At 40.4% G+C, this 11,466-nt stretch overlaps 2 protein-coding genes across 2 annotated transcripts in view; one reads left to right on the forward strand and one right to left on the reverse strand.

The window, feature by feature from the left end:
- Positions 1-1,962, forward strand: part of LOC103509805 (caltractin ICL1a-like) — a 47,381-nt gene extending 45,419 nt beyond the window's left edge. The window contains exons 7-8 of the mRNA XM_026824054.1: positions 807-897; positions 1,823-1,962. Of these exons, the coding sequence (XP_026679855.1) occupies positions 807-897; positions 1,823-1,962 (231 nt within the window). The remainder of the gene's footprint in view (positions 1-806; positions 898-1,822) is intronic.
- Positions 1,586-11,466, reverse strand: part of LOC103509806 — a 21,232-nt gene continuing 11,351 nt past the window's right edge. Inside the window, exons 14-17 of the mRNA XM_026824048.1 lie at positions 4,328-4,469; positions 2,814-3,033; positions 2,107-2,587; positions 1,586-1,710 (exon numbers count right to left, since the gene is read on the reverse strand). Coding sequence (XP_026679849.1) covers positions 2,426-2,587; positions 2,814-3,033; positions 4,328-4,469 — 524 coding nt within the window. The 3' untranslated portion in view covers positions 1,586-1,710; positions 2,107-2,425. The remainder of the gene's footprint in view (positions 1,711-2,106; positions 2,588-2,813; positions 3,034-4,327; positions 4,470-11,466) is intronic.

The raw sequence follows: 11,466 nt of genomic DNA on the forward strand, positions 1-11,466 counted from the left end.
ATATTCAAGTGAGTAACCTTTCCTTTGATGAAGTAGATAATATTGTGATTAGCCTTTCCTTTGATGAAGTAGATAATATTCAAGTGAGTAACCTTTCCTTTGATGAAGTAGATAATATTGTGATTAGCCTTTCCTTTGATGAAGTAGATGATATTCAAGTGAGTAACCTTTCCTTTGATGAAGTAGATAATATTGTGATTAGCCTTTCCTTTGATGAAGTAGATAATATTCAAGTGAGTAACCTTTCCTTTGATGGAGCAGAGAATATTCAAGTGAGTAGCCTGTGAAGTAGAGAATAGAGCATAACATCAAGATGACTAAGCAAATTGTGGAAGCTAAAAACATGGCGGATCTCTTGGGATTTGAATTTACCAACTTTGTGACACAAATTGGCAGCATGCGATTAACTGCTAAGGTCTTATCGTACCGAAATCGAACAGAGAAGGAAGACAGGATAGCAGAAAGCCAACCGTTCCGAGAACGAACGCTAAGGTCTTTACTGCTTTAGTGACGTAGGATGAACCCTCCATTCCGCCACGAGCTACCCATCTCCTCACATTAGCCTCACTCAGCCTCAATGGGGGTCGGGAACAACCATCACCATGCGATTGCCCAGATGGTCTCCCATCTGGATATCTACCACGGGCAACGTTGCTTAACTTCAGTGATCAATTGGGAACTGGTGTATTCATCGTGCTATTGTGTCGCTGGCTATCAATTAAATTTGAAAAAAAAAAAAAAAAAAATTACTTACGTTACGGTAAAAATGTATAATACCTACTGTTCTGTTTCCAGAATTCAAGGAGGCATTCATGTTGTTTGACAAGGATGAAGACGGGAAGGTGACCGTGGCAGAGTTGGGAGTAGTCATGCGAAGTCTAGGACAGAGGCCTACTGGTGAGTAGAATAGAATTAGAATAGGGATTTCCAACTTCCATGCTTATGCGGGCCACATGTTATATTGACAGGTACTTCGCGGGCCACATACACAGGGGAAGCAGGCCCATAGCCAGGATTATGTTGAGGGGATGGGGGATGCATGCTCCATTTTCGGAGTGCACCCCATAGTAAAAGAGCAAAAATCAAGTTCGAGGGGGCCCAACCTTAAATCTTCGTGGTCCACAAAAATGGTCTGGAGGACCACATGTGGCCCGCGGGCCACTAGTTGGAAACCCCTGGACTGGAATATCGAGGAAGAATCTAGAATAGAATAGAATTTGCATAGTTTTTGGGTTCCATTGTGCCAGCCACTCACACTTCGACCGCCAGGCAGACCGCGCTTTGTCTGAGATTTGTAAGACAGTCTGAACGTTAATGGTTGGCATAGTGGGACCCTAAAACTAGATAATATGCAAAAATATTACTAGATAGGTACCTAATATGAAAAAAAAAAAAAAAAAAAAAAAACAAAACAGCACAGAAATAAAAAAAGGGAATTTTGCTAAAATGGACAAAGTAAAGGAACACCAGATATGAGTATTTACAAAACAGTGGGTATTTTATTTATTAAGTTTAACTCCAGAGGTTTTTTTTTTTAAATGTCTGAAAAATGTAAACGTGTAAACTATGAGGTAACTAACAACTACAGCATATTTTCCTTGTTATTCGAGAGATTTTATAAAGGGATCTGCAACAACGAAGATTTTATCGTCCCGAAATAGAAGAGGGGAGGACAGGGATAGGCAAAAGCCAACCAACCTGAGAACGAACCTCAGTCGGAAGATTTTCCTGCCACACACGTTCAAGTTTTCGGGGGGACCCTTTTCCAGGGTGAGTTCTAGAGTTCACCACACTTCTAATTCTAATTCGGTGCGTTCCACAGAGACGGAGTTACGGGACATGGTGAATGAGGTAGATCAAGATGGTAATGGTACCATCGAGTTCAATGAGTTCCTACAGATGATGTCGAAGAAAATGAAGGGGGCAGACGGTGAGGATGAGCTCAAGGAGGCATTCAAGTGAGTAGCCTTTTCCTTTGATGAAGTAGATAATATTCAAGTGAGTAACCTTTCCTTTGATGAAGTAGATAATATTGTGAGTAGCCTTTCCTTTGATGAAGTAGATAATATTGTGATTAGCCTTTCCTTTGATGAACTGAGAACGAACTTTATCTGATTAAGATAGTTCATCCCGGGCGGGAATCGAACCCGCAACCTAGCGGTTACAAGTCTGGCTATTCAACTTTTATGTCTATGCCGATACTTTAATAGTAAGAGTTCGAATAGTACAAGCTGTAAAATTCACGGTTTCCCTGGTGGTAGTTAGGAGTCTCATATTCTACAAAACTTACATATCAGGGTGTCGGCATTCTAAATTGGCCTGTAGGGCTTTTCAACCATCCTGTCCCGAATCTTCTACAAATCACATGACACTCAGGTCTACTCTGTACACATATATCGACTAGGTCCCGACACGCACATTGCTTTCACTTTCCCTCTTGTTTCCTCGACACTTCCTCATCCGAGTCAGAAGAGGAAGATGTGTTCTCATTCTTCTTCTTCTCCCCTTGGCCGAACGCTATTCTATTGATCACCGCCAGGGGCACAGTCTTGCCATGTTTAGACGCCAAGGTTTGCAGTTTGTCCACCAGAGGGCGACACTCATGTCTACTCTGTACACATATCTCGACTAGGTCTCGCTCTCGCCGCGCACATTGCTCACTTTCCCTCTTGTTTCCTCGACACTTCCTCATCCGAGTCAGAAGAGGAAGATGTGTTCTCATTCTTCTTCCCCGGGCCGAACGCTATTCTATTGATCACCGCCAGGGGCACAGTCTTGCCATGTTTAGACGCCAAGGTTTGCAGTTTGTCCACCAGAGGGCGTTGTATAAGCTCCGTGGCGGAATCATCCACTGCCCTGGTCAATAGATCTAGAGCGGAGTCCACGCGCCCCAGTTGTATCGCTAGAGATATCAGCTCGGTGTACACATTGGAAAGGGATTTGAGGTCGGATGTGTTCTTCACGAGTGTTAATAGACGTTCACCTAGTGCCAAGTCCTCGGTTTTGGAACAGTGACGGAGGATGGGTCGGTATCTAGAAATACACACGAGAATCCGTCAGTATCGGTACGACATTAGTATTTATTCAGCAACCTCCGTGTTCGAGTGGGTATCACACCTAGGTTTGCACGCTGGAGGTCCCGGGTTCGATTCCCGGCGGGGCCAAAGGTTTTTTCGCCTCTGTGCTTGGAGTTCGGGGTGCACTCAGACTCGTGAGGACAATTGAGTAGCTAGTTTAATCGAGTAGCGACCAGTGACGGCATTACAAGAGTGAAAAGAAAAAAAATATATAGATATGTCTGAAATAGTAAAGGAGGCTCTTAGTAATGCTGTGATATCCACTAAAGTTGTGAAAAAGCTCTGCTTTACCACAAATAATTGATGAGCTCAAGGAGGCATTCAAGTGAGTAGCCTTTTCCTTTGATGAAGTAGATAATATTCAAGTGAGTAACCTTTCCTTTGATGAAGTAGATAATATTGTGAGTAGCCTTTCCTTTGATGAACGCCCCAGTTGTATCGCTAGGGATATCAGCTCGGTGTACACATTGGAAAGGGATTTGAGGTCGGATGTGTTCTTCACGAGTGTTAATAGACGTTCACCTGGTGCCAAGTCCTCGGTTTTGGAACAGTGACGGAGAATGGGTCGGTATCTAGAAATACACACGAGAATCCGTCAGTATCGGTACAACAATAGTATTTGTTCAGCAACCTCCGTGTTCGAGTGGGTATCACACCTAGGTTTGCACGCTGGAGGTCCCGGGTTCGATTCCCGGCGGGGCCAAAGTTTTTTTCACGAGTGTTAATAGACGTTCACCTGATGCCAAGTCCTCGGTTTTGGAACAGTGACGGAGGATGGGGCGGTATCTGGAAATACACACGAGAATCCGTCAGTATCGGTACGACAATAGTATTTATTCAGCAACCTCCGTGTTCGAGTGGGTATCACACCTAGGTTTGCACGCTGGAGGTCCCGGGTTCGATTCCCGGCGGGGCCAAAGTTTTTTTTCGCCTCTGTGCTTGGAGTTCGGGGTGCACTCAGACTTGTGAGGACAATTGACTAGCTAGTTTAATCGAGTAGCGACCAGTGGCGGAATTACCAGAGTGAAAAGAAAAAATATATAGATATGTCTGAAATAGTAAAGGAGGCTCTTAGTAATGCTGTGATATCCACTAAAGTTGTGAAAAATCTCTGCTTTACCACAAATAATTAAAGATTTGATTTGATTTGATTGATAGAAGTAGCTGTGACGTCAAAACTTTGTGAAATGTGAAAGGAGAAGTTACAAAATTGCTTTCGGAAATGCAGCCCCGAGTTACAAATGACTTACTTGAATCTCTTCTTAGACAGCAAATGTTTCTCCAGAATCTGTTCAGCCTCATCGTGTAATCCATTGATGTAGTAATAATTAAACAAGGCTTCTACTGGAGGTGTAAAACCAGAGGCAGCAAACTGGTTAGCCAGGTCAGTCACTGAGGAAGAAAACCACAAGTAATTTGTCTTTCAATCAAGTCGGGTTCGATTCCAAGAGAACAAAATAAATAAAAAAATAATAAACATATATAAAAAGGGGGGAAATGGACCGAAAACAGGGATGTATATTAAGGGGTTACACTTTCTGGTGTTCTCGGGTTGACCCAGGTCATTATGACACACATCGGGATGGACATGCTACGACACAGACAACACCAGTCAGTTGTTTTATTACTATAAAATAAAAACGGCGAAAAACCACGATTTTCAATAGTAATAACTGTAGTGGATGGGACACATAATAAGAAGAGAGGAAGAGTCAAATGTAAAAAGTGTGTGGAAAAATCAGCCGGATGGAAGAAGACCAAGAGGAAAAAACTTGTTTCTGCGCATGTGTAGAGACGAGTTTTCATCAAATAACGTTCAAGAGTTCAGTTAACGGGGCGCTAATTTTGGTTGCAAAAATCTTCTATTCGCAACTCCATATTAACCGTAACCGTGAGAATTACCAGGCTCTTTCCAGTTTGTGGTCTGTGTCGTAGCATGGCCATCATAGTATGTCACTCATCAGATGGACTTGTAAGACCCGTTTTTTTTTATTATGAGTAAAAAGTAAAGGGATTTTATTTTTCATAAAAAAAAGAAACATCTCCAGAAAACATCACACTAGGGAACCCCTGCTCCATCTTCCAAGTTCAAACTCAGGCCAAATACCGACTTGGGTATAAGTGGCCATGGTAGTAAGTAAGTAATAACTGTAGTAATAGAAAGTAAACAAGAAAAGGGGAAAACATAACTTACAGGAAGTCAATGAAAAATCGTCAGGTTAAAACTTGGACCTCACTTCGTTCGTTTTCAAAACCCTCCGATAGCAGGAGAAGATAACACTCACCTTCTGGCAGCAAATCAGGTTTAGTGTCCAGTGTTGCCAAAATTTATAACACTCACCTTCTGGCAGCAAATCAGGTTACACCCGTAGGTATTTATGAACAAAAATTATCGTTCTCAAAGTCAGACTTAAGTACATTTTGGACAATCAGGTGTTTGAACTAGATGCTTCAGTGTTTCTTGAGAGCCAGTTTTTTATAACGGAGGTCTTATGGTCCCAAATCGAGGACAGAGTACGAGAAAGCCAGCCATTCCGAAAAAGAACGTGATATGTTTAGAATAAAGTTAGCCCCGGGCTGGAATCGAACCCGTGACCTAGCGCTTATAAGGCAGGCACAGCATCATCCAACCTAACTAGGCTGACAAGAAGCGGTTTGATAGAGAGAACTGTAACAACGAAGGTCTTGACAGGATAGGAAAAAGCCAGCCGTTCTGAGAACGAACCTTATCTGTATAGGATAAACTCCGCTCCGGGCGGGAATAGAAATAACGTACATAATTTTAAAGTCAAAATATTCCAGAAATACGATCTTCTTTTTCGGAACAGACAATACGCTCCAGGATTTTGTAATGTTCCATAAACGTCATTCATTATTATGTTTGTGTGTCATTGGATATTATGACAAGTTGACAAGCTGTGTTGAATTACTTTTACAATATTGACAGCACTGACCTTTATCAACATGATATTTGTTTACCTATCCCTCATTAGCGTACAAGTTCTCATCAACTATTTTGTATTTATAGTCACCTAGGTATGTTTTCTTTTCCTCACAAGCCAGCCGTTCTGAGAACGAACCTTATCTGTTTAGGATAAACTCCGCTCCGGGCGGGAATAGAAATAACGTACATAATTTTAAAGTCAAAATATTCCAGAAATACGATATTCTTTTACGGAACAGACAATACGCTACAGGATTTTGTAATGTTCCATAAACGTCATTCATTATTATGTTTGTGTGTCATTGGTTATTATGACAAGCTGTATTGAATTACTTTTACAATATTGACAGCACTGACCTTTATCAACATAATATTTGTTTACCTATCCCTCATTAGCGTACAAGTTCTCATCAACTATTTTGTATTTATAGTCACCTAGGTATGTTTTCTTTTCCTCAACAAATAATTAAAGATTTGATTTGATTGATTGATAAAAGTAGCTGTGACGTCAAAACTTTGTGAAATGTGAAAGGAAAAGTTATAAAATTGCTTTCGGAAACGCAGCCCTGAGTTGCAAATGACTTACTTGAATCTCTTCTTAGACAGCAAATGTTTTTCCAGAATCTGTTCAGCCTCATCGTGTAATCCATTGATGTAGTAATAATTAAACAAGGCCTCTACTGGAGGTGTAAAACCAGAGGCAGCAAACTGGTTAGCCAGGTCAGTCACTGAGGAAGAAAACCACAAGTAATTTGTCTTTCAATCAAGTCGGGTTCGATTCCAAGAGAATAAACAACCTGGGCCCGTCCCTCCGGGAATTTTTTAGCCCGTAGTGATTAGAGAAAATTAGTACCTATGTACCTACCTAATTTGTTTAATATTCAGTCGGAGTAGCGACCATGAAATGAGCTGTCAAAGAAATCAACACCCACAATACTAAAAGAAGTCTAAAGGTTGTATATCCGTGACCAATTATACAAAGCAAGCTTGTAAAAGAAGCCAAACAGACCATTGTATAAACCAACACCCACTCTACCAAAGGTTGTACTGTACCTATGTACATTGTACATCACCTGTCGAAATATTCAATGTACAGTAAGACATGAGACAGGCTAAGAAAGGATACAACTTTTAGTCTTACCAACAATGTCCTTCGTACGAAAGGTACGATATCCCTATGCATGAGATTTATCATACGAAAAATTTGGAAGCCATGTATATTGCATACGTATTTACGTAATTATGTACAAAAGACTAGGTACCTACATAAACTTTTGTGATTCGATTTCGGACTTACGGTAGGTAAAGCCGGCCACTAACGATGAGTTTTATCTCATGAGTTGAACTCATGAGATATCTCATGAGATAAATCTCATCTGATCCGATGCTCACACACGATGAGTTTTCATAAGATCTACACAGTGAGTGCTAAGGATTCGTACGATCAGGACATGGCTCTTCTCGGATTTACTTTCGTAATTTTACAAAAAAATCGAAATAAAAAAAGCACAGACAATGGTGTAAAGAGTGGCTGAAGAAACAAAGTGAAACGAGAAAAAAAAAAAAAAAAAAAAAAAAAAAAAAAAAACGAGAAAAATATTAAATCAGATGGATATAAGAAACAAACAACATCAAACACAGACGTGTGCCCCAAGTATCCATAAAACATCAGATGATAACTCTTCCAAAACTGACAACAATAATATCTCTGACCTAAGACCTATGTCTGATGATGAGCACAGTCATAAATTTTCTCCGTTTAAAACTAAAGAATTAAATAAACAAGTGGGTAATTTGGAGGGTAGCGTGTCTGCTTTCAGGACGATAAGCGCTGGTCGACGGTTCAAGTCTAGCTCGGGGCGGATTTTATCCTAAAACAGATAAGTTTCGTTCTTGGAACGGCTGGCTTTCTCCTATACTGTCTTCCTTCTCTTCGCTTCCGGGACGATAAGACTTTAGCCGCTACAGTCAGGGCCGTAATTAACCCCCCCCCCCAACTTAACTGATGTCTCGTCTCCCCCCACACACCATCAGATAAGTTCATCGTTCATCTCATGAGATGAAAAAATTGAAATTTAATTTCCATGAGCTCATCAGATCAGTTAAACTTATCTGATAGAAAACACCCACTAACGATAAGTTTTAACTCATGAGTTCAACTCAAGTCACTTACCAACATGCTAACCCTTCCTAAGTCCATGTCTCGTCCCATACAATATTCATGGGAAGTATGGGAACCCATTAACTCTTTTGTTGTTCTGATAGAAGACACCCCTACTCCCTAGCTATGTCTGGTACCTCTATGTTTAATTTAAAAACCTCCCCCTACTTGGTGAAGTTTACCTTTAAGTAAGCGTAGGTATCATGAATTCATGAAGTTATTTTTGTTTACCCATCAGTTATCCATTTTATTTACAACATTCACCTGGGTTGGGCTATTGAACCTTGACTGTCAAGAATGAAAACAGTACACACGCTATTTTTGTCAAACATAGACTGTTTGTTTTTCCTTTGGAATTAGAGAGTTTTTGCAACCAAAATTAGCGTCCCGTTGATTGAACGAGAGTTATTTGACGAAAACCTGTTTCTGCGCATGTGTAGAGACGAGTTTTCACCAAATAACGTTCAAGAGTTCAGTTAACGGGACGCTAATTTTGGTAGCAAAAATCTTCTATTCGCAACTCCATATTAACCGTAACCGTGAGAATTACCAGGCTCTTTCCAGTTTGTGGTCTGTGTCGTAGCATGGCCATCATAGTATGTCACTCATCAGATGGACTTGTAACACCCGTAGGTATTTATGAACAAAAAGTATCGTTCTCAAAGTCAGACTTAAGTACATTTTGGACAATCAGGTGTTTGAACTAGATGCTTCAGTGTTTCTTGAGAGCCAGTTTTTTGTTCATAAATGGACAGCGACGGTATTAAGCAGAAAAGAACCATCAATACATAAGTCATTGCCCTTTCTGGATCGTTCTTTTCTGCTAAATGATGTCCAAATGATAAATTATGTGTGAGACTTGTTAGCCATTCATTGTACATTACTCTCTACTTTATTCTTTATACTTGTTTTTGCCACAACTTTCAATGTTTCCCTCCTTTATTGCCTAATTTTTACATAGATTTTAAGTTTATTACTCACATTTTTTTACTTTTTTGTTTTAAATATTTCCTCTCATTTTAACACCCTGATGTTTTTATCTGTACAGAAATTAAGCTAATATCAAACTAGACTCGTGGGTCCTCTTTTATAGTCACTTTTGGCTTTTAGCACTACTTTTAAGAAAAGGTTTCTATGAACCCCCCGTAATCTCACACGGGACGAAAATCCGATGTGTAATTTTCTTTTGGGTTTAATCAAAATTGAACCTAAGACACAAAAATGACTATAAAATTTGTGCAAAGGACTCAACTTTAGAATTTTCTAGGACCTAGCCTATTTTTTACCAAATTTGAAATTGCCCAACCAGCTTTCTTCTTTTCCAGTGAAAATCACCCATAATATTACGCGCTCCAAAATATTTATTTATTGTTGTTTGAAATATCGTTAATCTAGTCAAAATGTTCATTTATTTTATTTTGTTTATTTAAACGGCTAGCTGCTGTAATAGGCTACTTTGGTCTGAGAACACAGATAAATTCCAAGTTATTTCAGTACCTAGTTGATTTGAATTTTAAATTTTTTTCTGCTTTTTCCTTAGATCGTTTGCGCCTATTAACCAAGGTTTTTTTTTTTTTTTTTTTTTTTTTTTTTTAATTATTTAAACGGCTAGCTGCTGTTATAGGCTACTTTGGTCTGAGAACACAGCTAAATTCCAAGTTATTTCAGTACCTAGTTGATTTGAATTTTAAAATTGATAATTTTTTTCTGCTTTTTCCTTAGGTCGTTTGCGCCTATTAACCAAGGTTTTTTTTTCAATCAAATACAAGATCCAAAACTTCTCAGTCAAAGTATGTATCGAAATTTACCAGCAGCTAGTTCAAGTTTTTGTAAATTTTAAGGAAAAAAATATAAAATTTATACTGTGTGTTTAATTATTTATACTTATATTGATATTGTGAACAACTACGGCGCGCACCCTCTTCCCGCCCTGCTCAGGTACTGCCTTGGGCGTAGCGAACGGTACCTCTCGGCCATTCTTCGTCAGTAGTGCTGACAGCTGAATGAGGAACTGGTCGGACGGGGTCTCGTCGTCTTCCTGCATCTGAGTCCAGAGGGCGAGAGCTTTGTCAACGTCGTCACTAGCGGAGTATAGGTTGAGCAGACTCCAATAGATGACGCTACGGTTGAATGTGTCCAGACCTTGTGTCACCTGAAATGATAGGGGGCAGAACAACAGAAATGTAGGTATTAAAGCAGTGTCGACAATATGATCAACATCGCCTGAAAGATGTCTAGACTATCAACTTCTTTCTCTCATCTTGATGTAAATAAATGAGGCCTGTTTAAACTGTTGGCATAATGGGACTTTTTAGTCTTAGCCGACAGTATAAATAAGGTATATTAAATAAATAAATCTTCATTCCTTGATGGATAAAAATCAACATCCTATTGTACGCGTATTTTCCTTCTTCAATCAGAACTAATGCGTCTGCCTTGTAAGCGCTAGGCCGCGGGTTCGATTCCCGCCCGGGGCGGATTTTATCCTGATGGGATAATGTTCGTTGTCGGAACGGCTGGCTTTCTCCTATCCTGTCTTCCTTCTCTCTTCGATTTCCGGACGATAAGACCATAGCAGTTACAGCTCCCTCTGTCAAACCTCTTTAAAAAAAATGCCTGAACGCAAAGAGATTCCACTCGCAAACGTCTGTAGCCTACTCTACACTTCTGTTATGACTCTTCTTGCAAGCCTATGTCATTTCGGTGACACTGGTACTGGACACCATTCCACGCGTAGCGTCATGCTATTGGAGTCTGCTGCATCGTGCTATACTCCGATAGATGATTGCGACGTGACGACAGAACAGCTCTGCAACTCTGGACTCAGAGCAGGAGACGACGAGACCGGTCGACACGTTCCTCATTCAGCTGTCAGGCATACTGACGAAGAATGCGGCCGGAGTAGCGTTCGGCTAGCGCCAAGGGCAGTACGCCTGAGCAGGGCGGGGAGAGGGTGCGGCCGTAGAGGAGTGTCTAAGCAGACAGTCGATTGAGATCCCTTGTAAGGAGCGGAAAAGGCGGGAGGCGTCAAAGTTTATCAGGTAAACAAAGTTTTTTTTTTTTTTTTTTTTTCGTTAGGCGGTTTAACGCAGCTATTGTGTCGTTCGCGCGACGCCCTGTTTGTGACTAGATCTTAGTGTAGATGATGCATGGGCCTTCGATGTAATTAGTGTCGAATCACTATTGGCGGGTTGTTGTCAAGAACATAGTGAATTGCTAAACTTTAATTCGATACAGGGCATTTTGTGTGGTCAGTTTGTTCATCTTAATTCTCGGATTTTTTT

Source organism: Diaphorina citri, unplaced genomic scaffold (genome assembly GCF_000475195.1).
Source record: "Diaphorina citri unplaced genomic scaffold, Diaci psyllid genome assembly version 1.1 scaffold532, whole genome shotgun sequence".
Classification (NCBI taxonomy): Eukaryota; Metazoa; Arthropoda; class Insecta; order Hemiptera; family Psyllidae; genus Diaphorina; species Diaphorina citri.